This window comes from Trachypithecus francoisi, unplaced genomic scaffold (genome assembly GCF_009764315.1).
Source record: "Trachypithecus francoisi isolate TF-2019V2 unplaced genomic scaffold, Tfra_2.0 Lachesis_group11, whole genome shotgun sequence".
NCBI lineage: Eukaryota > Metazoa > Chordata > Mammalia > Primates > Cercopithecidae > Trachypithecus > Trachypithecus francoisi.
The window spans coordinates 129,257,556-129,282,847 of NW_022681456.1; the positions used below are offsets into that span (position 1 = coordinate 129,257,556).

At 45.1% G+C, this 25,292-nt stretch overlaps 2 protein-coding genes across 39 annotated transcripts in view; both read right to left on the bottom strand.

Moving 5' to 3' along the window:
• Positions 1-12,503: 12,503 nt before the first annotated feature.
• Positions 12,504-19,231, bottom strand: LOC117090707. The gene has a single exon (XM_033223266.1). The coding sequence runs from the start codon at positions 19,212-19,214 to the stop codon at positions 18,276-18,278; it is 939 nt and encodes a 312-aa protein (XP_033079157.1). The 5' UTR covers positions 19,215-19,231; the 3' UTR covers positions 12,504-18,275.
• LOC117090701 (voltage-dependent L-type calcium channel subunit alpha-1C) overlaps positions 17,473-25,292 on the bottom strand; it is a 744,659-nt gene continuing 736,839 nt past the window's right edge. For all 38 annotated transcript variants that reach the window (XM_033223225.1, XM_033223240.1, XM_033223224.1 and 35 more), the window contains 4 exons: positions 24,665-24,771; positions 24,224-24,327; positions 21,701-22,033; positions 17,473-19,527 (listed from right to left, as the gene is read on the bottom strand). In XM_033223225.1, the coding sequence (XP_033079116.1) occupies positions 19,228-19,527; positions 21,701-22,033; positions 24,224-24,327; positions 24,665-24,771 (844 nt within the window). In that variant the 3' untranslated portion in view covers positions 17,473-19,227. The remainder of the gene's footprint in view (positions 19,528-21,700; positions 22,034-24,223; positions 24,328-24,664; positions 24,772-25,292) is intronic.

Consider the following 25,292-nt stretch of genomic DNA (forward strand, 5'->3'; position numbering starts at 1 on the left):
TTGGTTAAGTTTTTTATTATCAATTCAACTTTATTACTTCTTCTTCTTCTCTCTCTCCATTTTTTTGAAATGGAGTCTTGCTCTGTTGCCCAGGCTGGAGTGCAGTGGCACAATCTCGGCTCACTACAACCTCCGCCTCCCAGGTTCAAGCAATTCTCCTACCTCAGCCTCCTGAGTAGCTGGGATTACAGGCACCTGCCACCATGCCCAGCTAAGTTTTATATTTTTAGTAGAGACAGGGCTTCACCATTTTAGCCAGGCTGGTCTCGAACTCCTGACCTCATGATCTACCTGCCTTGGCCTCCCAAAGTGCTGGGATTACAGGTGTGAACCACCGTGCCTGGACAATTTTATTACTTCCTATTTGTCTCTTAGGATTTCTGTTACTTTCTGATTCAATCTTAGGAAGTCATGTGTTTCAAGGAATTTATCTATTTCCTCTAGATTTTCTAGTTGGCATACATAGGAATGTTCATAGTAGTCTCCAGGGATCTTTTGTATTTCTGTGGGTTTAATTTTAATGTCACCTTTGTCATTTCTGATTGGGTTATTTGGATCTTCTTTCTTTTCTTCTCTGTTAATCTAGCTACGGGTCTTGTTTATCCTTTCAAAAAACAAACTTTTCATTTTATTGATCCTTTTTATGGTTTTTTGGGTCTCAATTTTATTTATGTTCTAATTTTAGTTATTTCTTTTCCTCTGCTAGCTTTGGAGTTAGTTTGTTCTAGTCTTTCTAGTTCCTTTAGGTGCAAGGTTTGGTTAATTTGAGATCTATCTTCTTGCTGTAGGTATTTAGTGTTCTAAATTTTCTTCTTAACTCTGCTTTTGACACATCCCAGAAGTTTTGGTATATTGTGTCTCTATTTTCATTGGTTTCAAATAATTCTTTGATTCTGCCTTAATTTTGTTATTTATCCAAAAATCATCCAGGAGCAAGTTGTTCAGTTTCCATGCATTTGTGTTGTTTTGAGAGTTTCTCTTGGTATTCATTTCTATTTTATTTCATTGTGGTCTGGGAAGATGATTGGTGTGATTGAGATTTTTTAAAATTGAGACTTGCTTTATGACTGAGCATGTAGCTGATCTGAGAGTATATTCCATGTGCAGATTAGAAGAATAATGTGTATAATGTATAATGTATATTATATATGCAATATACATGTGTTGGTGTGTGTATATATATATTTATACATACATATTGTATTAGTCCACTCTCACGCTGCTATAAGAGCTGCCTGAAACTGGCTAATATACATAAAACAAAGGTTTAATTGACTCAAGTTCTGTATGGCTGGGGAGGCCTCAGGAAACTTACAGTCATGGCAGAAGGGCAAGCAGGCACCTCTTACATGGTGGCAGGTGAGAGAGAATGTGTGATGTCAAACATTTATAAAACCATCAGATCTTGTGAGAACTCACTCACTATCAAGAGAATAGCATAGGGGAAACCACCCTCATGATTCATTCACCTCCCACCAGTTCTCTCCCTTAAAACGTGGAGATTGGCTGGGCGCGGTGGCTCACGCCTGTAATCCCAGCACTTTGGGAGGCCGAGGTGGGCAGATCACCTGAGATCAGGAGTTTGAGACCAGTCTGCCCAACATGGCGAAACCCTGTCTCTACTAAAAATACAAAAAATTAGCCGGGCGTGGTAGTGGGTGCCTGTAATCCCAGCTACTCGGGAGGCTGAGGCAGGAGAATCGCTTGAACCCGGGAAGCAGAGGTTGCAGTGAGCCAAGATCACACAACTGCACTCCAGCTTGGGTGACAAGAGCAAAATTCCATATCAAAAAAAAAAAAAAAAAAAAAAAAAAAATAAAGTGGGGATTACAATTCGAGATGAGGTTTGGGTGGGAACACAGAACCAAACTCACTCATTCTCTCTCTCTCTCTCCCTCCCTCCCTCCCCTCCCTCCCTCCCTCCTCCCTCCCTCCCTCTCTCTTTCTCTCTCTCTCTCTCTCTCTCACACACACACACACACACACACACACACATGAAAAGTGTATATTTAACTATCTTAATGTATGAGCTATTTTCTCCTGGGTCATACCGTGTATTTGACACATGCTGAGATTTGACTTGTGTTGTGGGTCTACAGGCAACAAGGGTTAATTACAGTGAGTCTTGAGGAGAAATAACAACCCTTTCAAAGCATCTTCCCCAGATGATGTTATCATAGGGTTTTCCCGCAAAGGAAGGTTAGTCATGGTAGAAGTCGTCTACTTCCACTGTAAAAGGTGATCAGAGTGATTTGAAAATGTAAGATTCTCAATTCCATTTGAATTCTACCAGATTTCCCAATTCCAACTTTCAGGGTCTCATTATTTCTCAATCAGTTCCCTAATGTTCACATGAAAAACTTGTTAAGGCTGTGAATTCAAGTGCTATTGTAATCTAGCCACTTTCACAGTTAAATTTTGTGTTCGATTTTCAGCAATAGTGGCCCTGTGATGATGAGACATGAGAATGTATTAAAACTGCCATGGAAATGTTCCGACTCTCAGACTGTGATCTTGAGCTTGTCCTTTTCTGTAAGTGTGGTAATGCATTCAGGAAAATCAGTTCCAAACTACAATAACTGTTGTGATCACTACTGCTGTTATAATCAAATTTAATAGCTACTAGGGCTCCCAAGGCATTTGCTTTAGTTAGCACATCATCATAATCAACCACAGGTAATAATCTAACTAACTTGTTGAAATGTCACTGTATGTCATGGATAACTAGCATCTGATTTCCCATTGGCAATGAACTCAGCACTTTCATCTAACCCAAATCCATGACTAATCCAATTCTCAAATCCCATCTTTGAAAATCTGTCTTCTCAGACCACTCCAAATACCAATACTATAGCAGGGTCAATCAAAACAGAAAACACACTAGTAATTTAAATGAGAAAAATGTAATATTAATAATTGCAACTTGTAATAGGTGATTAATTATCAAAAGAGAAGTAGTAAATGCAAAAAGCAGCTATCTAGCTCTAGAGCTGAGGGAGGGCAAATTAAGAAGAAACTGAGAACTTAGAAAAACTCTCCCTACCATCCACTTCAACACTGATTTGTACCTTTTTTGGAAGGAACGGCTGCCATTGGCATGCACAGTCTGCCAGTGGTAAAGAAATTTTCCAGAGAGCATTGGCCAGAGTGTTGGCTCCTACGAGTGGCCTGCTGGGTAGAGGAGAAACTAGTTAGAGGGCATTGGCAGGCTGGAGCTGGTCTGCAAGGGCTACTGAGATGAGCATGACCAGATCTCTCGCATACCACTACATGGGCTGCCATGCTTAAAAACAGCACATAAATTTAGGGAAAAGTCCCTTTAGCTTGCAAAGGCCTTGCAGCGTCCCCTCAGGGCTCTCTATTGACAAAGCCTCTATTGACATTGAGTCATCTGGCACAGGAGAAATGTTTACAGGACCTACCTCTAGTATCTCAAAGCAGGGTAAAGAAGGGTGGATTTATAGCTGGGAGGCAATAAACTGATACCTGGCACAAGAGTGAATAAACTTGTTTGTTTAATGGTTGGAAAGAAGGCTGCTGCAGCTGGAGGTGAGTGAATAGGACAGGGACAATGTAGGAAATGAGGTCTGAGAGGCAGAGAGGTACTTGGAGTCAGATCATGTAGGGTTTTATGGATCATGGCAAAGACTTTGGATTTTAATCCAGGTGTGATGGGAAAGCATTGAACATTTTAGAGCAGGGGTGTGGTGTGGTCTAATTTGTTTAAAAATATCAGTCTGATTATTAGGTGTATACTTGACTTTACGGGACAAGAGTGAAGAAAAGGGAGGCTCCCGTTTGCCAAGTGCCAGGTAACTTATGCTGCATCTTCTGAAGGCTTCACTTTCTCTCCTGAGTTCTAACCAGCATGATCAAATGTCTTAGTTGGCCTGCAACGACTTAGGGTTCATGTGCTCCTTATTCTCAAACGTTATAGTTTGAGACCATATTTTATATGGTCACCTGGTTCTAACATATCTCAAATCCTCTCCTTTCTTGAAAACAAGCCTGAAATTTCAAGAGCATTAGGTAGAATTTCTAGGAGTGACTGCTGTATCATTGCTATCTTTGGAGAATGACTGAAGTATGGGTAATTCCTCAGGACCTCCCCGCCAACCACCCCACCTACTGATAGGAGCCACTGGTACCAGACTGGTTCCTGTTAAAATGCAAAGGCCACTGAGGGAGAAAACACACAGTTTGTATCAACACCTAAGAATCCTTTCTTCTTTCCTGTTTCTTCATACTGGCAGGCCCTAGCCCATTGGTGTAATTCCTGCTGTCTAGTGTTAGCATTCCTCTAACTTAAGATGACATAAATAGGACTAAGGGACGGTCCTACTGACAACAGCCCTATTTTGAAGACCAGGATACCCACAAAGGATTTTGCAGAAGAAGCCTTTCAAGTTTCCTAATAAGATGTCCAAAATGCAGCCATGTACAGAAGAGCAAGCCATCTGTTACTTCTCCTGGACCTTGGAACAGAAGCCAGAGCTCCTGCTTTAGCTGACTTCATTGCTTCTCCAGCTAAATCAAAATTTACAGGTAGGTGAAACAGGAGGTTTGCCCTAAGACGCCTCTAGCTGTTTTACCTAACCCATTACTCTCCCCACTTTCTGTCATATTTTCCCTCCCTCTCCATTAATTTACCATAAAGCTGACAGCCTTTGGACCCATTTTCCATCAAGTCCTGTTCTCCAGTCTTTTATTTATACCCTCCAACCTTTGTTTTCCACTATAAGGGAATGGAATGATAAAAAACTGTACATTTCCTCTCCCAGTGACTTTGCATTTTAGAAGGAATCAAAGTTATACCAGTGGTCCCTTGACGTAAGAAAAAACTATGTGGGGAGCTTGTCTGACATGCATATCGATGAGCTCCAATACCTAAGAATCTGGTTTAAAAGTTCTGGGGTGGGACCTAGGAATCCGTGTTTTAATCAAGCATCTCATGTGATTTTTTTTTTTTTAAGATGGAGTCTCGCTTTGTTGCTCAGGTTCGTATGCAGTGGTGCAATCTTGGCTCACTGCAACTTCTGCCTCCTGGGTTCAAGCGATTCTCCTGCCTCAGCCTCTCGAGTAGCTGGGACTACAGGCGCCTGGGCCTCCCAAAGTGCTGGGATTACAGGCACGAGCCATTGCGCCCGGCCTCATGTGATTTTTGAGAGTTGTTTCAGGAACCACACTTTGAGAGTAATGCCTCAAGTTAAAGGCAGGTGATGCTAGAGTTGCATGCATAAGCTGTGAGAAGTGAAGGCTTTATTGAGTCCCAGGAGTCATGCCATACAGATAGTTGCACACAAATGTGTAAACTGTCTTCTGATTCTAAAATTGTGACACATGGTATGTCAGTGGGGACATCATTGAAACGCCTGGGCTAAGCAGTCACCGTATCTTACGGGGTTATGTGAAATTTTGTTGTTATTAAAGCTGTTCAAGAGTGCCGAGTCCTGCCCTGCCTCTCCTCCCTGTGAGATTCCCTAGGAAATTATAAATGTGAAATTACAGTCAATAAAACTATAACTACTATTTCATTATTAGCTGGAATAATGTTGAATACTGTGCAGCAGAGAGCTCTGTAAATGCTGGATTGCAGCCCAGCAGTTTGGTTCATGGTCAGTTCAGGGTCTTCTATTTGACCACTTTCCACAGTCTGAATTCTCAAGCTGATATATCCAAATGTGCTTCTGAAGAGCAAGAGATTGCCAGACTGCTGAGTCATTTACTTGGTAAACCATATGATAATAGTGGGAGAGAGAGATAAAATAAGAGCTAGAGATAGAGAGAATGTTTGGCTCTGCTTACTATTACTATATAGAGGATAAAATGGGCAGAAGTAGATCTGGTGCAGGAAAAGGTGGCTGAAGGCCAGGATAGACCTAAGCAGCTGACACCAAATTATAAAGCAGAAGTGTGGCCCTACACACACGATGCATGACTTTCACTCTGGTGAAATGCTTCCATGGTTTTTTAATTCCTGGCATCGGCTATACCTCCACTTTTTTTACTCTCATTCAAGAAAGCATACCAAAATGAAAAAGAGAAATTTCTTTAAAAGTCTTGCATCTGTTTTAGTTGATTCAGAATGTCATTTGCAAACTTTGAAGTTTTAATGATTGCTGGTAACAACATTTTACAACTGATTGTGATCTACCAACAGATTATGACCTGGTGTGCCAGGTCCTGGTGAATACACCTCCGACCTGTTCCTGGAGCCGAGGCAAGTAGCAATTTTAGATGAGGTCAATCCTCTGCTCCTCTCTCTAGTTTTTGAACTCCTCTTTTTTTTTTCCCCCCATACAACTCGAGACTTCAGGGTTCAGGCTCTGGGTGATGGGGCAGGGTGGAAGGAGGTTCTAGTGGGGAAGTAGAAAAGTTGGCTTATGTCAACTTTACAAACAGAAGTTGGCTCTAATTCTCAGAATTCACTTGATCTTCAATTGGGAGAGGTTAGGAGGGTTCTTACAACTGTGTTCAGCTAATATACATGTATTTCGGGAACAGATTTTATTTTTTTAATTTTTAAATTGTGGTGAAATAGACAAAACAAAGTAGCCATTAAGTGGCATCAAATACATTCATAATGTTGTGCAACCATCACCACTATCATCCCCAAAACTCTCTTCATTTTGTAAAACTGAAATGCATATTTTGACTACATGGAGTACCTCGTATGAATGGAATCATACAGTACTTGTCTTTTTGTGACTGGCTTATTTTGACTTAGCATAATGTCCTCAAGTTTCAGCCATGTTGTAGTATACGGCAGAATTTCATTCTTATGATTATTTTGGACCTTACATTTAGGTATTTGATCCAATTTGAATTAATTTTTGTATATGGTAGTACTAAGGGGTCTGATTTCACTCTTTTCATGTTGATATACATTTTCCCAAGAATCATTTGTTGAAGAGACTGTTCTTTTTCCCGTTGAATGGTCCTGACACCCTTGTCAAAGATCAACTGACTATATACAGGGTTTATTTCTGGGCACTCGAGTCTATTCTATTGGTCTATATGTCTGTCTGTATGCCATTATCTGCTATTTTGACTACTGTAGCTTTGTAGTAAGTCTTGAAATCCGAAAGTGTGAGTCATCCAGCTTTGTTCTTTTTCAAGATTGTTTTGGCTATTTGATGTCTGTTGAGATTCCATATACATTTTAGGATGGGTTTTTCTACTTCAGCAAAAAGTATCATTAGGATTTTTGGTAGGTATCGCACTGAATCTTCAGATCACTTTCAGTGGCACTCACTCCTTAATAATATGAATTCTTCTAATCCATGTACATGGGGTATGTTGCTGTTTATGTCTTTCTTATTTCTTTCAGCAATGTTTTGTAGTTTTCATTGTATAAGTCTTTTATCTCCTTGGTTAACTTAATTCCTAAGTACTTTAATCTTTTTGATGCTACTGTAAATGGAATTATTTTCAAAATTCCCTTTTCAGATTTTTCATTATTAGTGTACAGAAATGTAACTGACTTTTGTGTGTTGGCTTTGTATGCTGTTACTTTGCTGAATTCATTGATTAGTTCTAACTTTTTTGGTGTCTGGGATCCTCAGTATGTTCTACATAGAAGATAATATCATCTGTGAACAGAGCTAATTTTACTGCATACTTTCTAACTCAGATGACTTTTTCCTTGTCTAATTGCTAGGGCTAGAACTTTCAGTACTATGTTGAATAAAAGTGGTGAAAGTGGGCATCCTTGCTTTGTTCCTGATCTTTGAGGGAAAGTTCTTTGTCTTTCATCATTGAGTTTGGTGCTCACTGTGGGCTTTTCACATATGGCTTTTATTAGGTTGAGGTAATTTCCTACTATTGCTAGTTTGTTGAATGTCTTTATCATGAAAGGATATTAAATTTTGTCAAATACTTTTTCTGCACCAATTAAGATGATTATGTGTTTTCCCCTGTATTTTATTAATGTGGTCTATTACATTGATCAATTTTCATATGTTGAACCATCTTTGCATTCCAGGAATAAATCCCACTTGATTATGGTGTATAATCCTTTTAATATATTGCTGAATTTGGCTTGCTAGTTTTTGTTGAGGATTTTTGCATCAATGTTTATAAAAGGCAATGGTCTGTACTTTTCTTTTCTGGTAGTATCTTTGTCTGGCTTCAGTATTAGGGTAATGCTGGCCTCAAAGAATGAGATAGGAAGTGTGCTCTCCTCTTCAATTTTTTTTGAAAGAGTTTGACAGGTACTGATGTTCTCTAAATGTTTGGTAGAGTTTGCCAGTGATGCCATCAGGTTCATGGTCTTTCTTTATGGGGAGATTTTTGATTATTGATTTAATCTCCTTACTAGTTATAGCACGATGTGCATTTTCTAGTTCTTTGTAATTTAGTCTGGGTGAGTCTTGTTTTTCTAGGAATTTGTTCATTTCATCTAGGTTATCCAATTTTTTGGTGTACAATTGTTTATAGTACTCTCTTACAGTCCTTTTGATTTGTGTATAATTGGTAGTAATGCCTCCACTTTCATATCTGATTTTAGTAATCTGAGTCTCTTCTCCTTTTTTCCTTGTCTGTCTAGCTAAAACTTGTCAATTTTGTTGATATTCTCAAAGAACTAATTTTGGTTTCATTGGTACTTCTCTATTGTTTTCTATTCTATATTTCATTTATTACTGTTCTAATTTTTATAATTTTCCCTCCTTCTTCTAGCTTTGGGTTTAGTTTGTTCTTATTATAATTTCTTAAGTTGTAAGGAGAGATTGTTAATTTTTTTTAATGTAAGAACTTATAGCTATAAAATTTCTGTTTAGCACTGCTTTCTTTGCATTCCATAAGTTTTGGTATGTTGTGTTTTTGTTTTCATTTGTCTCTAAGTATTTTCCAATTTCCCTTGTGATACCTACTTTTTTGATTCAATGGTTAAGAGTCTGCTGTTAAATTTCCACAAATTTGTGAATTTTCCAACTTTCCTTCTACCTTGTATTTCTGATTTCATCCTGCTGTGGTTGGAGAAGATACTTTATATGACAGCTTTTAATCTATTGAGATTTCATTTGTGGCTTAACATATGGTCTATCCTGGAAAATGCCCCATGTGCTTTTAAGAAGAATGTGTATGCTGGTGTAATTGGATAATGTTTTCTGTATGTCTGTTAGATATAGTTGGTTTATTGTGTTAAGTCCTCTATTTCCTGATTTATCCTCTCTGGTTATTCTATCTATTATTGACACTGGAGTATTGAAATCTCCAATTGTTATTGTAGAATTGTCTATTTCTCCCTTTGATTCTGCCTGAAGTTTTTGTTCCATATATACCGATGGTCTGTTATTAGGTGTGAAACTGTTTATAATTGTTATAACTTCTTGCTGTATTGAGCCTTTTATTAACATATAATGTCTCTTGTAAGCTTTTTAAAATGTAAAGTCTATTTTTTCTGATATCAGTATAGCCCTTCCTGCTCTCTTTTGGTTACTATTTGCATAGAATATTTTTCCCTGTCACTCTTAGTCTGTTTTTGTGTCTGGATCTTAAGTGAGTCTCTTGCAGATGCATATAGTTGGCTCATATTTTTCAATACATTCTGCCAGGCTCTGTCTTTTGACAGTTTAATCCATTTAAATTTAAAGTAATTACTAATAACGAGGGACTTACTTCTGTTATTTTGCCATTGTTTTCTAATACCTTCTTTTGTCCCTCATTTCCTATATTACTGTCTTCTTTTGTGTTGAGTTGGTTTTTTTGGTAGTAAAGGACTTAAATTCCTTTCTAATTTTCTTTTGTGTATATTCTATAGCAACTTTCTTTGTGGTTACCATGGGGATTGTATTTAAACTCTCAAAATTATAACACTTTAATTTGAATTTATACCAATTTAGTTTCAATAACATATAAAAACTCTGTTTCTTTACTACTCTGTCCTCAGCCCTTTGAGTTGTTGCTCTCCCAAAATTACATGTTTATACACTATGTGCTCCAAAACACAAACTAATAATTTTGGAAAATGCATTAGTCTTTGAAATTATGTAGAAAATAACATGTTGAGTTACAAACTAAAGTTACAATAATACTACCTTTTAGATTAATATTTTTTTTAAGTACTAGTCTCTTAAGTAGAAAATAAAAGTGGAGTAGAAAAGAAAAAGCAGAGTTATAATTGTCCATGTATTTACCTTCATTGAGATCTTTTATTCTTCATACAGCTTCAAATTACTGCCCAGTGTCCTTTCATTTCACCCTGCAGGAGTGAATTTCTTGCAGGGTAGGTCTAGTGGTAATGAACTCCTTCAGCTTTTGCTTATCTGGGAATACTTTAATTTCTTCTTCACTTTTGAAAGACAATTTTGCCAGATATAGAATTCTTGTCTGATAGTTGTTTTTTTCTCTTTCAGCACTTTGAATATACTGGCCCACTGCCTTCTGGTCTCAAAAGTTTCAGGTGAGAAATTTGCTGTTAATCTTACTCAGAATACTCTTGTGTGTCATAAGTCACTTCTCTGTTGCTGCTCTTAAGAGTCTTGCTTTATGTTTCAAAAACTTAACTATAACATGTCTTAGTATGGGTCTTTTTCACCTTACTTAGAGTTTGTTAAGCTTGGATATTTATATTCATGTCTTTGGTCAAATTTGGAAAAATTCCAGTTACTATTTCTTCATATATTCTCTATTCTCCTTTCTTTCTCTCTTATTCTTCTTGGACTCCAACAATGTGTACATGGATCTTGATGGTGTCCCACAAGTCTTTTTAGGCTCTGTTTACTTTCCTCAATATTTTATTTCTGTGTTCCTCAGACTCAATAATTTTCATTGTCCTATCTTTAAGTTTACTGATTCTTTCTTCTTCCTGCTCAATTCTGACTTTAAATTACCCTAGTCAAATTTTCATTTCAGGTATTGTATTTTCAGCTTTAGAATTTTTTTGTTTCCTTTTAGGTGTTCTATTTATTGATATTACCATTTATTCATACATCTTTTTCTTGACTTAATATCTTTCTTTAGTTTTTTGAACATCTTTAAGAGAGTTGTTTTAAGTTCTTTGTCTAGTAGATCTGCCATCAGGTCTTTTCTAGGAGCAGTTCCTGTTAATGTATTTATTTTTCCTTTCAATGGACCATACTTTCCTGTTTCTTTCTTTGCCTTGTTGAAAACTGGACATTTGAATCTACGAATGTGATAACTCTGGAAATCAGAGTTTCCTCCTTCCTTAGGGTTTGGTGGTGGTGTTTTTGTCTTTAATTTTTTAGGTCACTCTGTGCCAAGCATCAGCATGAGGTGTAAACTTCAGGTCTTCTCAGGTGTTTCCTGAGCTTGTTTCTCTCCCTGGGTATGTGCAGTCACTTTCTAATTTTCCTTGTATATGCAGTTGCTTTTGAGTGTCTTAGTCTTTAATGTCTGGCTCCCAAAGAAAGAAAAAGAGAAAAGCGAAGGGGGAGGAGGTGCTGGCTCTTCAAATTATCTGGAAATCACTTCAGCTGGTGGTGGAGGGGCTTGCAGCAGTGGGGAGAGGTACAACAAAAGTAGCTGCCCACCTCTGTGTTTGCACCTCTGTGATTAGCAGCAGCAATAAGTATCCTGAACAAAGACCCCTGAAATTTGAAGAACAGGATACTTTTAGCCCACTCTGGCCTCTACACGCTGTGTGCAAGCTGGTATTGGACAAGTACTCAGCTGCCTGTATTATGAGATAAATAGTACTTTCTCATAATAATAATGGGTTCTGCTGGTACTATTTCCACCCAAGGAAGCCTGGTTCTCTCTTCATGCCTGTCTATGCAGTGCTCACCCTTCCAGGAGTAGAGAATGGGCTAGGGGAGGAGAGTGGATTAGCTGCTACTGTACTAAGAGTGGGCATTGACCAAAATTAACCTTGATTTACTGTCTGAGCCTGCCCCTGAAAGTTGCAAACCTTCATTAGACTCCAGAGTTTCAAAATATTAATAGTTACACAAAACAGATTCTGCCAGTGTATTTGTTGTCTATCAGGGAGGATTCTTGGTGCTCCTTACTCTGCCATCTTCCAGAATCTCTGGGACAAATTAATTTTAGTTAAGGGGTTATTCTGAATTAACTTTATTGAAGTCAGTTTAAGTTATAGTAACCAAAAAAAGAAAAGCAATCTTACATTTGTATAGTCCTCATAGTACTTTATATATTATCATGTCTCCCCGTCCTTCCTTCTCTCCTACGTTCCATCCCTCTTCCCTGCTGTCCTTCTTTCAAAACCAATTTAGGAGACAGCTTTTCCTGTCTAATCCGTGCGAATTAGCCATTTAATTCCTCTGATTTTGTCTCCTTTTTAACTGTTGGCCATTTTCCTGTCAACTCTTTCATGAGAAGGAAGAAATAGGGGATGGATTAACTGCTGAATGGACTTAGGTATTATCATTGGATTCATATTTCCTGTGTTCTCTCCAGTCTTCTTCCTTTTGGGGATCCCAGACAATTGAGATAACCGGGTGAAGTTTGTTTTTGCGACCTCTAGGAAACAGGAGAAAGGAAGAAATATGGAAGAGGGAAGATACAATGAAGCCAATGTAGACATTGTTAAGAAATTTATTTGCAATTCTTATTTTTTGTGTTTTTTGTTTGTTTTTTAAATAACATCATTCCTTAGATAAAAATGCAATCTTACAGGAATATACAATAGTGTCTCACACAGAGGTGACCCTGAAGCTCTCCTTGAAGGGTTGCCCCTTCTAGATTCCCTGGCCTTTCTCGAGGGTGAGAAGGCCATCAGGTGAGGCCTCTGACAATGGGATTATTTGAGGATTACAAACTGTACAATGATATTTACAACAGTAAGACTGTGAAGTCGTGGAGCCTGGAGGGGAGGATGTGGGGTTGTGTAGGGGTGTGGGGAATGGTGACAATGGAGGCAGTGCCCATCTTTCTGTGCCTCTCTGATAACAGGCATGGTACAGATTGGTTTGGCGGATGAAGGTGGGTTTGAGCAGGAGGACACGAGGAGAGGGGAGCTTTATCTGGAGCCTTTCATGGGAGGAAAGTTTTGCATGGTAGCTCTGGTGGATTAAAATAAAACAGCAATATTATGAGAGTAATAGACCTTTCAGTGCTTCACCAATGGGGAATCTGTCACCCTATTTCTTAATGAGCGTGCATGTTTTGCCATGGGTTATTCTCATCCACTACCATCACAGACTTGTCCAGACTTGCTCATCTCTGTTTCCCACAGCCTCATTGCAAGGCCTCATTCCCACCAGGCTCTGGGAGAACAGCATGCATTCTGGGCAGGACAGGACATGGAAATGGGGTGGTATATAATCTGGCTGGGATTCAAGAGATGGATTTCAGGTGTGGCGACGGGCTGCAGCTGGATGCATAGGTGGCCTGAGGCAGGAAAAGAGGTGCGCACAGCTTTGGGATGCTGGAGACACCTCCTGAAGGAGATCTTTTTGCACAGGACTGTGTGTTTACAAATCGTCTTCCCGTGATGTGCAAGTTCTTTCCTTTCCCCCTTTTAAACATTGGCATAGTTTCTCCATGTTGGGAAGTCTTGGGGTTGGGTGCTATGTATAGGACCCAGTGACCCACTCTCTTTTGCTTCCTTTCACTCTATAGGAGAGCCTTCTCTTTTCTCCTGGACAATGGCCAGGAGAGGTTTCCTCAAGGAGGTCCCTGAATCCTGCAGCCTCAGGTTCCTTGGCAAGGGAGTCACTGCTTGGCCTGGTGCCTGCTCACCTCTTTTTCCTAATTCTCTTGGTAATAAACTTGAGATCTCTAAGAATTCCATAACGGGAATTCTCCAGACCCAAACAGTGAATAAGAATCATTCTGTCCATTTCTGCATTTCCTCACATAGAAATGACCCTCTCTTAAAACCTACAAGCTCTTCCACTCAGAGCTTCTTTTTGATAATGACCTTGGTTTGAGGTGCATGAGTGAATTTTAGAAATGAATGTACAATGTATGTCTGATTCATGCCAGGGGAAGTGGCATGGTGCCCTTTCTGGGATCCCTACAAAGTCAAATTCCTTAGATTCTGAGAATTGGGGTGCATGGGATGCCCTGAAAAGGTGGGGGTGTCCCTGTGTAGCAGCCAGTAACGGATCTGAAGGGAGAGGACTTGGCTCTGGTGACGTGACATTTCAAACCTCTGTGTAATTACCTAGTCTTCATCTTTTCTTCCTCATTCTTAGTAGAGACATGGGAGAATTTTCATGAAAAATGCTAACTCTGACTCCTCTCGGTGCTCCACAGATGTGTTACCCTTCATCCACTCAGCTGCAAGATCTAGAGTGCTTTCAGGGGTGCCTGGAATGCTTCTCTAATACCCCACAAAGACCATGGATCTTTGCCACTTCAGGTGCTTTGGCTCAAACCTCTTAAAGTCATCCCAGGTAAAAGTGTTGATTGTAGTATTCTCTCAATGTACATAAATAGAATGTATCTCATAATAATAGGAGGTTCTGATGGTACTGCTTCCACCTGAGGGAGTCACTGCTGCGCCCTCCTTGTCTGTGTATACAGTGCTCACCCTTGCAGGAGCAGGAAAGTCCCTTATCTGGAGCTCAACCCCAGCTCTTGTGCCTTAAAGGTGTGTTTCCTAGGGAGATGGTTCAAGCATCCTCCACAATAATGTAGAGATGTGGCAGAAGCCCATTCACCTGTTATACTGGTATCTGGCTCCACAAAGAAGCGTTTCATTGCTTTGACGTGAAAATGAATTGATGAATGAAGTTAAGCCCAGAAGTGGCTTCACAAAGAGGTTGTGTAAGCATCTGCCCATGGGACTCCTTTCCATGCACCGTCTTTCTCACTAGGTGTTGGGAAAGACAGAGAGCTGGGGCCGGGGAGGGCAGTGGGAAGAGGGAGCTCTGCTTAGGGACAGGGAAAGGTGCCCCATTCCTGACAGTTGTAGGACTCTTCTTTGCCTCCTGTCTTCCCCCTCAACCTCCTCAAATCGTAGCCACTGGAGAACCTGGACTCTGGCGGCTGAGGGCCTCCCTGTGAGTGAGGTTCAGGCTTCCCTGCCTGCCTTTGCACAGGAGCCTGTGTCAGGTGGCACCTGGACCGCATGAGGGCAGGGACATCAGCAGAGGAGGGGCAGGGCGGCAGATACCCTCACACCCCGCCAGGTAGGCTGACGTGGCTGGGACAACACCCTCAGATGGAACGTGTACTCTTCTCACCTTCCCAAATCCTTGAGATGTCAGTGGCTCCACCACACGGATCACTGTGGGTGGGTGAGCTGAACATGTCCTTCCATGAACTGGGAAGAGACCCAGAGGGAGTCAAAATATGCCCTTTTCTTGCCTCCATTCTCCTCCCAGTCCTCTCTGTGCTGACATCTGCCCCAGAGGCAGGTCTTCGTTAAAACATGGAATTGGCCTGGACTGCGTCAGCAAGTATTTGCCCCCCCTGGGGTTTAAAGAGGTCTTCTGGGAGTCAGCAGGCCCCTTGTGTGGCCTCTTTGCTGAATTGTTTCTAAATCCTCAACAATGATATTTCAATTATTCTAGGCCTCTAGGGACAGAGATGCCATCATCCTCCTTTGCCACCTTTCCCACGATGAGGCTAAAAACCCTGATGACCAGGGTTCCACTCTATCCTTGACCTACATTCTTGTTCTACTTCTTTGCCTTTAGGAGTGGTGGCTGTGTATCTTCAGGACTCCATAAAGTAGCCACCATCCTTTGGGTGGCTTCCAATGTCCTCATTTTCAAGGTGTCCCTATTTCTCAGGAGATGAACTTGGGCATGGAAAGGCCTGCGTTTCCTGAGGTTGCCCCCCATGTCTTCAGCTACATAGTCAGGAGACAGGCTGGGTGGAGAAAAGCTGGGAGAGAAGAACAGGCAGCTTCACTCCAGACAAGCACCTGGAATTTGGAACTGGGAAACAGAAGGAGAGACATTGCCTTGCTCTTTTGAGTGGATTTACCAGAGTGAGACCTACTGGATTAAGAAGAAGGAAAGGGGTTATAATAATACCTTCTGAATCAAAGCTGGGAAAAGTTCTCCAAGGTCTGGAAATGAAAGAGGCAGGGCTGGTCAGAGGACAAAGAATTAAGCTGATCAAACTGCAGCCCTTAAACTGTGTTTCTTCAAGGCCCTTGGGCTCTTAGCCCCTGGCTGTTTTCTCCTGCCACTTGGGGGCTGTCAGGAGGGATATGGAAGATGTGACAATTATGTTTTACAAGGTCATGGGGAAAGTTCCATTTTAGGTGGAGAGTAGACATCACTCGGAAAGTTGTGGATGCGGTTCATTGGTGTCACGACTTGTGCCAGTCTGTTGTGATGACAGGCATCATACACCAGTCTTATTCTAGATCGGAAAATCAGTCTAGGACAGTCCTCCTGCCCTAGACAGGGAACGCCCGTGTGTACCTCCGGCTAGAAATCTTGGGAACTTTACAAAGGATGATACCTAAACTCAATTTCTAGAGGACCTTGATGGCACTGAAAAGGAATCAAGAAAGTCTGGATGACTTGGGTGTGGAGATCCATAAAGAAACTCTGTTTCTAGACTGTGTTATCCGGGGAGTATCAAGTACATTTCTCTACTTTTTCATGGATCACTCCAGCAAGCTGCCATAGAGGAATGGACTGTCCCTTAGTTTAATTTCCAGCTTACTTATATATGTGCCAAGAGGGAACACTAGGACTGAAAGAGATTCAGTGGGTCAATTCTGGGGGAATGGTTGGGTCCAGTTTTCCCCAGAGCAGTCCCTTTTCAGCCATCACTGTTGACATACATTTGAAGGATACAGCACCAAAAGAGTGATATTCTAGGGAGATACGTGAGCATCAGAGATGCCCCCACAAAATCTGTTCCCACCCCCACTGTGGGCTCCGGATGCCTCTTCCCTTGTCCTGGCCTCCTCCTCAGCAGCCCAAACATTAGGGCAAGCCTGAAGGAAAGGCTGCTCCAGAGCGAGGAGTGGACAGAGAAAGGAGCACGCAGAGTTGACTTTCAGATGGATCAGGGTTTCACCCGTTCCTTTCTCGAGCCCCTGCTGTCCTCGCTGGGTAGAGCGGAATCCTGAAGTGAGGATGCCCCTCCCTCCAAGCAGCCTGACTTTAATTTTATCCTCCCGGTTGGTGTACACTTTCCTAAGGAAGCCAACGAGAAAAGTCTGTGTGGTGGGAGTGAAGGGAAAGCCAGCCACCTCTTCCGTGGGGGATGTGGATGCCAGCCCGGTGAGGGAGGTCTGCTCAGAACGCCTGCCTACGCCTAATAGTGAAGGGCTGTTCTTGGAGAAGTACCAAATCAGATGACCAGAGCAGAGTGGACAGAGTGAAGCCTGGAATAAAATAGGTCCTGGTCTATCACAGCAAGAGGCGGTACGAACATACCCAGCAAATGATTTTGGAAAAATTGAGGAAAATGGAAGCGAACACAAGATATGCAAAACAGTTATGTCCAAACCTGTTTGTGGAGAGCAGAATAATGACTACACTGGTGATACCTTTGCTCATTGTGCAAATTAAAGAAAACTTGTTCCCTTTCCCCCAACCACATATAGAAAAGCACTTAAGAGTTCAAAGGTAAAGCTTGTCACACTCCAAATACAAAATGATTTACTTTACATGCAGCAAAATATACAAGAAGTGAATCCGAAAACCAACTTAATTCAATTCATTATATTCGCTTGGCACAATTGCAATTCAGTTTTAAAAAAATATTTGAAAAATACTGAAACTGACCTGAATTCAAGTATAACGGTTTCTTCAACAGAAACATGATCAATGCAATAAAACATTACACGGAATATATTGAAGCAAAATGCCTTCTTGTGTTTTTCCCTTAAATTTGTCTTTTTTTTTTAAAATACAGTTTTAATGCCAACACAACTCACAATTGTATTTTTAAATGAATATTATTGCATTGTTTTTGCATATCTTGTGGGACAGAAAATGCAGAGTTACTGATTCCCATTTCAGAAGCAGAGACAGTGGTTTGTTTTTGCTTTCAAATGGCCCCAGATTCAGATCTTCCCACAGCTAAACCAGAAAGGGGGAACTGCGTAGTCACTGGTGTGCACGGGCACATGGTGTGGGTGCATATACATACGCAGGACATATGCACACAGACAACCCACCACACACACACGCGTCGCACACACTCGGAGACTCGCGCATGCTCCTCTCTCCCAAACCCACCTGTACACCCACCATTAAAAGGAACCCAACTCTATCACCCACATGTGCAAGACCACATCAAGTGCATTGCAATTACCTTTCCATTAGAAAACCGAACCAAACCAGAACAAAAATAGGTTACTACCTAAGGAAATGATAACAAATTATTGGGCATACACAATGGTTGGTAAAACTCTCCTGCAGCGGCTTCTATTGAACCTCCGTGGAAAAAGGAAACCACAACCGTTTAAATAATACAAGAAAACCAAACCCGATGTACATTGGCAGAAGTGAAAACAGAAAGGTGAGGGGGCTACAGGACTTTGTAAACACTCTTCTTCCTCCCCTCCCCCTGGGAAAACAAAATAAAAAATTAAAAAAACCCAAAACCAAAAAGAAACTGCAACATGCTGTCAAGAAAAGTGTCAAACCACAAAACAAAAGAGCGCTCAGCGGAAGCTCAGCACCACCTGGTTGCGCGGAGCCGGCGGCCCCTTCCCGGCGGCGCAGCTCCTCCCTCGCGCTGCCTGCGGGCCGGCGGCTGGCCGGGAGCTCGGCGTGGCCCGTGCCGGTCGGGGGATCCCGTCGCAGGTGGGCAGGGGCGGGTGGGGGTGAGCGGCACCATGGCCGGCCCCACGCCCATCCCCAAAGCTCCGCGCCCCTGACGGCCTCCTCCTCCCTCTCCGGGCCGGGCTGGGGTCCTCCTGGAAGTCCTGCCCTGCTCCCTTCTCCAAATCCGCAGGACCCTGGCTCTAGGGAGACAGCAAGGCTCGTACAGAATATGTGCAAATGGTTTCTACAAGCAGAGTCGAAAGACACCCGTTTGCTGTAGGGTCCTTTTGGTGAGGGCGCGCGGGAAGCCGGGGTGCTCTCCCCGCAGAGGCGCGGCCGGGCCCGGGGACCTGCGGGCTGGGAGAGGGCAGGCGCCTTCCTCGCGCCCCGGGACCCTCGCCGCCTCCTCTCCCCGCCTCTGCAGACGCAGCCGGGCGCCTTCCTCCCGGAGGGCGGCTCGCGCACCCAGGCTCCGCGTCTTGTCCCAACAGAAATGAATGAAGACGCTGTTCCGGTTAACTCCAGGTCACGAGAACAGTGAGGCACTTCTGAAACGAACCCATTAGGAACATTGAAACAAATAAAAAAAGCCCGCATCTGGCAGCGCCCACTACAGGCTGCTGACGTAGACCCTGCTGTCCTGGAGCTCCTCCTCGCTCAGGCGCCCCCGCGCGCGCGCACAGCCCGCGTCCTCTTCGCCCCCGGCTCGGTCCTGCCCCGCGTCCCTGCAGTTCACAAAGGGTAAGAGGGCGCCATTGGGGCTCTGTGGGGCGCCCCCGCTGAGGATGTTGTCGGCCGCGCTCTCCATCTCCTCTATGGTCATGTCGCAGGCATCCGCCAGCTCCTGGGTGGTGACCTCGATGAACTTGGGATCTTGAGCGAACTGCCCCAGTCCTTCAGAAATCAAGACCTGAAGGAGCGGGGTGGGAGCCATGAAGAACCAAAGGAACATTATTCCTGGAGCCCAGCTCTTCTGTTGCGGGCTAGAGCCAGGGGTGTCTGGTGGGTCACTCGGGGAAGTGTGCCTGTGCACGTGGACCTGTGTGTGTTGGGAGGGGCACCCACAGGGAACAAGTAGAGATGGAGCATCTGCCAAAAGAATTAATTAGGGATGTGCAGGCCAGAGAAGTTTCGGCTGGGGTGGTCAAACACTGTCATCAAATATATAAAGACTTGCTAATGGCCCAGCACCGTGGCTCACACCTGTCACCCAGCACTTTGGGAAGCCCAGGCAGCAGGACTGCTTGAGCCCAGGAGTTCGAGACCAGGCCCAGGCAACACGGGGAAACTTCGTCTCTACAAAAAATTTTATAACAATTAGCTGAGCGTGGTGATGCGCACCTGTGATCTTAGCAAGGCCAGAGGCTGAGGTGAGAGGATCATTTGACCCCAGCAGCCCCAGGCTGCAGTGAGCTGTGACGGCACCACCTCACTCCAGCCTGGGTGACAGAGTGACAAGCTGCAGGGAGCTGTGACTGCACCACTACACTCCAGCCTGGGTGACACAGCGAGACCCTGTCTCAAAAACAACCAAAATAAAACCCACAGTTGGCTTGACTCTCAGAAGGACCAGGGAGGCTGCCCTGCCTGCCTCTCTCCCTTCTGACACCCACCGGACCTTTCTACTATTCTTTCAGAGAAACCGTTCTCCCTGGTGAAACTGCTGAGACAGGCCCACTGCCCATTGCCTGCCACCGCCTTTCTAGGGGTGAGGTATATGTGCAAACACGGTGCATGCCCCTGCCTTGCTTCTGCGGGGAAGGGCCAGGCTGTGACCCTCAAGCTTCTCTGTCCTCCCCACCAGCTGCGTAGTGCCTGCCTATGGGAAAATCGGCTCCTGAGCCAGGGGGTGGGGGGAAGCCAAGTGCAGCCTGGCACTCACTCCTCGCAGACATCTGTTTGTCTTGCTCCTTGCCCACGCCACTTACTCTCTCCTCACCCTGCTTAGTTTTTCTTTGGCACTCCTGACCTTCCTGATGTGGTATGTATGTGTGTGTTCATCATCTGTCTCTCCTCACCATGATGTGAGCTCATGAGAGCAGAAGCTCTGTTCCTCAGCTGTGTCCGTGTACCTAGAACAGCACCTGCACATGGTAGGCCCTCAGGGGAGGTCTGTGAAATGAATGCAGGATGACCAAGGCCACAGGAATATCAGACTTTGAGAGGTAAACCTTGGAAGCCACCTGGTTTAACTCCCCACCTCCTGCATGACGGCCTGATGTCCAGGTGAGCACAGTCTCTGCTTGGCTATGTCTGATGATGGGGGGCTCACTACTTTTCAGGCAAGCCCCTCTCATTTTGGAAGAGCTGTTGGGAAGGTCTTCCTCGTGTGAGCTGAAATCTGCCTGCTGGTGGGCTGAGCCAATTGCTCCGGCCTGCCACCCTTTCCCCATTCCACCCGTTTCAAGGTGTAAGAGGTGTGTTGCACCCTCCATAGTCACCTCCTCTCCAGGGTTTCTTCCCTAACTCCCTGAACCTGTTCTTCTAGGACATGGTTTCTAGGAACCTCGCCATCCTGGTCATCCTCTTTTGGATTTGTTCCAATGTGTCAAAGGTCCCTAATAATGTGGTACCAGGATGGCACTAGACGTTCTGGCCAGGCAGAGCGTCGTGGGACTGAAAGCTCTCTTGTTCTAGACTAGTGGCTCCCAACCTGGTGGTACATTCAAATCACTGAAGAGCTTTAACAATCATCAGTTCATTTGTCCTGGGTTTCCAAAGCGCCCCAGGTGATGCTCACGGGCAGTCAGGCCTGAGCACCTCGGATCTTGCCTGTCTGTGTATAAAGGCAGCTAGGCTCACATTTGCATGTTGAGCAGCTGCAGCACAGATGCCTCTGGCTGGGATAAGTTGCCCAGTCATTTCTGTTGCCCTCTGCAGTGGGCCTCGCCTCAAGAGAGCCCACAGCATCTTGTGCGGTCATGGCTTTCCACATCCCAGCCCTCGTGCAGCCCTGAGAGGGAGGGTCTGTCCGGCTCAGATACTGACTGCAATGGATTTGGCAAGAGCCAGGTGCTGCCTCCTCAGCCAAGTCCCCTTGTTGCCCGTGGCCTCTCCCCCCTGCCCGTCTGTGAGTCACCTACCGCTTCTACCAGGCTGCTGGCACTGCCGTGGAACTGCCTCCCTGGGGCCCCAGCTGGGCTGGGCACCATGAGGGAGACGGGCCGGGCTCTCCGGGTGGCGCTGCTGTCCCCGCCACCGGGGGTGGTCTCAGCCCAGGAGCCGCAGTGGATGGACGGGAAGCTGCTGTTGAGTTTCTCACTGGACTCGGCGCCCTCCAGCCGCAGGGTGGGGATGGGCTGTGGCGGCCAGCCTCGGCTGCCAGGTGTGGCCGGCGGGGTGGCAAAAGGCCTGGGGAATGAGGCAGGGGAATGGCTTCTCTGGAGGAGGGGGCTCAGGCCTGCCACTGCCAATGCCTGTGGACACACAAGGGGTGCGAGTTAATAGGAGTGGCCGACCCCAAGCAAGGCAGGCCCCTGCTTCTGAGCAAACACTGCTTTGCAGCTGCTGCGTCCAGCTAGCTCCACCTGCCTGGCATTCACATGCCATTGTTTTCCCCTCTCGGTCCTTTCTCAACCTGGCATGACTTTCAACATCTCAAAATACATCTTAGGATCATCTGGGTCTGAAGTGATCTCTTTCTCCTATAACTTCTGAAAGCCGGATTGGGTGGAGTTGCGGTCATCTGCTTTTAGCCCTGGCCTGGTCACCTGTCAGCTGTGCATTCTCTTGCTCTTGGTTTTGTCCTCAATAGAATGGAGAGCAGGGTGAGGCCTGCATGTCGGTAAAGCCGGAGAACGAATGCTGTCTATCCGTCCTCGCTGTGGGGCGGGTGTGAGGTTCAAGTGCAATGAGGTCTGTGAAGCACTGTGCACCTCACAAAGAGTTGGGAAAACCAGTATTTGTGGTTTTAGTTCTTACAGTTAATGGGGCCATTCATAATGCCCTGCCAGTCTCCAGCTCACGTTGTCTCTGAACCGTTGTTAAATCTGGTGCTGTATTGTGGTTAAAAGATTCACAGCCGGGAGCACTGGCTCATGCCTGTAATCTCAGGAATTTGGGAGGCCAAGGTGGGCAGATCACCTGGGGTCGGGAGTTCGAGACCAGCCTGACCAACATGGAGTAACCCTGTCTCTACTAAAAATACAAAATTAGCCAGGCATGGTGGCGCGTGCCTATAATCCCAGCTACTCGGGAGGCTGAGGCAGGAGAATGGCTTGAACCCGGGAGGTGGAGGTTGCAGTGAGCCGAGATCTTGCCATTGCATGCCAGCCTGGGAAACAAGAGTGAAACTCTGTCTCAAAAAAAAAAAAAACCAACCAAACAAAAAAAACCAGATTCACATGGTGCACCCTCTGTCCCTGAATGTTCCTGAGCATCCTGAGGGTCGGGACCAGGCCTGCCTGGCTGTTGCCATGACGACCTGCCCAGGCAGAGGCGCTGCAGAGTGAGCTGCTCTGACGGGATGTGCTCCCGGGAGACAGTGACACTGTGGTGGGGAAAGCCCACCTCTAGGGTCACAGAGTACAGGAGGAGAAAGAGATGAAGAAGAGAGTTTCGTGCCTGCCAGTACGACAAGAACAGATAAGTGAAATCGACTTCTAGAAATCTTTTAAGATAGCACACACAGTGTCCCCACATCCTTCCACCTCCTGCCGCAGCCCATGGTGGTCCTCAGCCTGGGGCTCCTGGGTCCCTGGGAATCTGAGAAAAGTGTAAGGCCATATTCATTATTTCAGAAAGCCCAGTGGAAGTCAACGCCACACAGGCTAAGAAAACCTGTTTATTTCTTGGAGCTGAAGTATTGTCGACGCAGCCAGGCCACACTGGCCATCTCATGCTGATTAGGAGTTTTGATTGGCAGTTGAATATCTCTGGGTACAAAGCATAAGTCCATTTAAAACATAGGTCCATGCTATAAGAGAGTATATGTTTAAAAAGGTCAGAATGTTGGGAAACCCAGGCTGAGACCTGTTTGCCTGGAGTTCATAGACTGGCCTTATATGACACTGAAGCTCAAAGATACTACGGTATGTTTGATCCTGGCATCTTGGATTTCACTGTCTCAGCTGTGGTCAGCCACAGCAAGAGACAATTCCTTTATGGAATCTCCCTGGATCTGCTTTCTGTGGATGTCATTCCCTACCCTTGACCATGTTGCTGGTGGGTTCTTGAATCACTTCTCTATGTCATTGGATGGATTTTTGCCCGGCACAATTTCCAGGTATGTTCAAACCCTAGGTACACGTACATCTTCCTGAGTGCCCTGCAGCATAGGCCAGTGTCAGGGGAGTCAGTGGCATCTGTGGCAGCCTAAGAAGAAAGCTCAGGTGGAACCCGCAGCTCTGGGTCCTCAGGATCACACAAAGAGCTCCTGAGACCAGTACTTCCTAGGCGCCCCCTGCGATGCTGCAGACCTTGCTGTGGCTCTCACCTGCACAGGAGGAGTGCGAAGCCTTACAGGGATGGCTCTTAGGGCAGGGGCAGGACGTGCCAGCCATCTGAGACAGGCAAGACCCACTGAGGTCTTCAGGATTTGTCCATCACCCCCGGGACGGTCTGGCCCGCTAGCAGGAGACAGTGGCCTGTCCAAAAGTGTGAGCTACCTGATGATGAACCAGATGCAAGGGCAGGACTGTCTTCTGAGAGATGTCTCCCCCTCGGTCTTTCTGTCGCCTCAGACATTCCAGGTGGAAGGAGGCCCTTCGACCTGCAAAGCCAGCCAGAGAGCCAGGATCAGGGCAGGAAAACAGGACGCTGGCCTGTGACGGTTCACGCTCTGGTGGGGTGCCAGGAGCAGTAACTATGGCCCGAGACACCCTCCTCTCCCCTCCCCTCGTCTGAGACGTGTTCTGAAGCATCTGTCCAGGGCTCATCCCTGCACACCCTGCCTTTGGATTGTTGTCTCCTTGCTTTGGAAATCCCCCGACTGTGTGGGGCTGGTTTGAGGCAGGCCACCATGGTTTCTCAGTCATCCCTGAGTACCTGACCGGCGTTCTCTTGGGAGTTACCACCGGCCACATCTGGAGAGCGAGGGGTGCATTTACCTAGTGAGGCGGAGCGGAGGAAACCCCTCTTTGGAGATTGCCGGATGTCCCTCTTGTCCTCCTCTGGGAGCGTCAGTTGCCGATTTTCGTCATCCTGGTAGGACAGCCTGGAACAGAGAGCTCTTGGGGCTTGTTCCTGGAGGCTGAGAAGTGGCCACCCACAGGGACAGCTGCACCCCCGGAAAGCACTTTGATCCTTAGTGAAGGGACGCCCGCTTTGTGCTTACAGACTGGTTTGGGGAATTGCCACCCCAAGAAGTTCTGGCCTGCCCCTGGCGTCTTCCAGGCCTGCTCAGTGGGAGTTGCCAGCTCCTCACCCGCAGCCTGTCTCATGAGCCTGCAGTTCTGACTTGGGGCAGTGAAGGCACTCTGGGTTCAAAGGTGTTGAGAAAGCGGAAAGAATCCTAGGCCCATGAAGTTCTTTTGGGGAATGGCCTTGGCTCCCGTGTTTGCATGAGGTGATGCTGTTTTCCTCAGTGACTCTTAACTTTAGCCCAAACTTATCCCCTACCCCCCGATTTCTCCCTGCCCTGCCACCCCCTCTTCAGCAAGAGCACATAAGCAGCTGCCTACAACCACTCGACAGTCACTCAGCAGGTGAACAGCAGGGGCTGTGAGGGACCTCGGG

Bases quoted from the DNA above. Each gene is read 5' to 3' on its own strand.
- LOC117090707 (XM_033223266.1), bottom strand. From the start codon at position 19,214: ATGCGGGCTTTTTTTATTTGTTTCAATGTTCCTAATGGGTTCGTTTCA.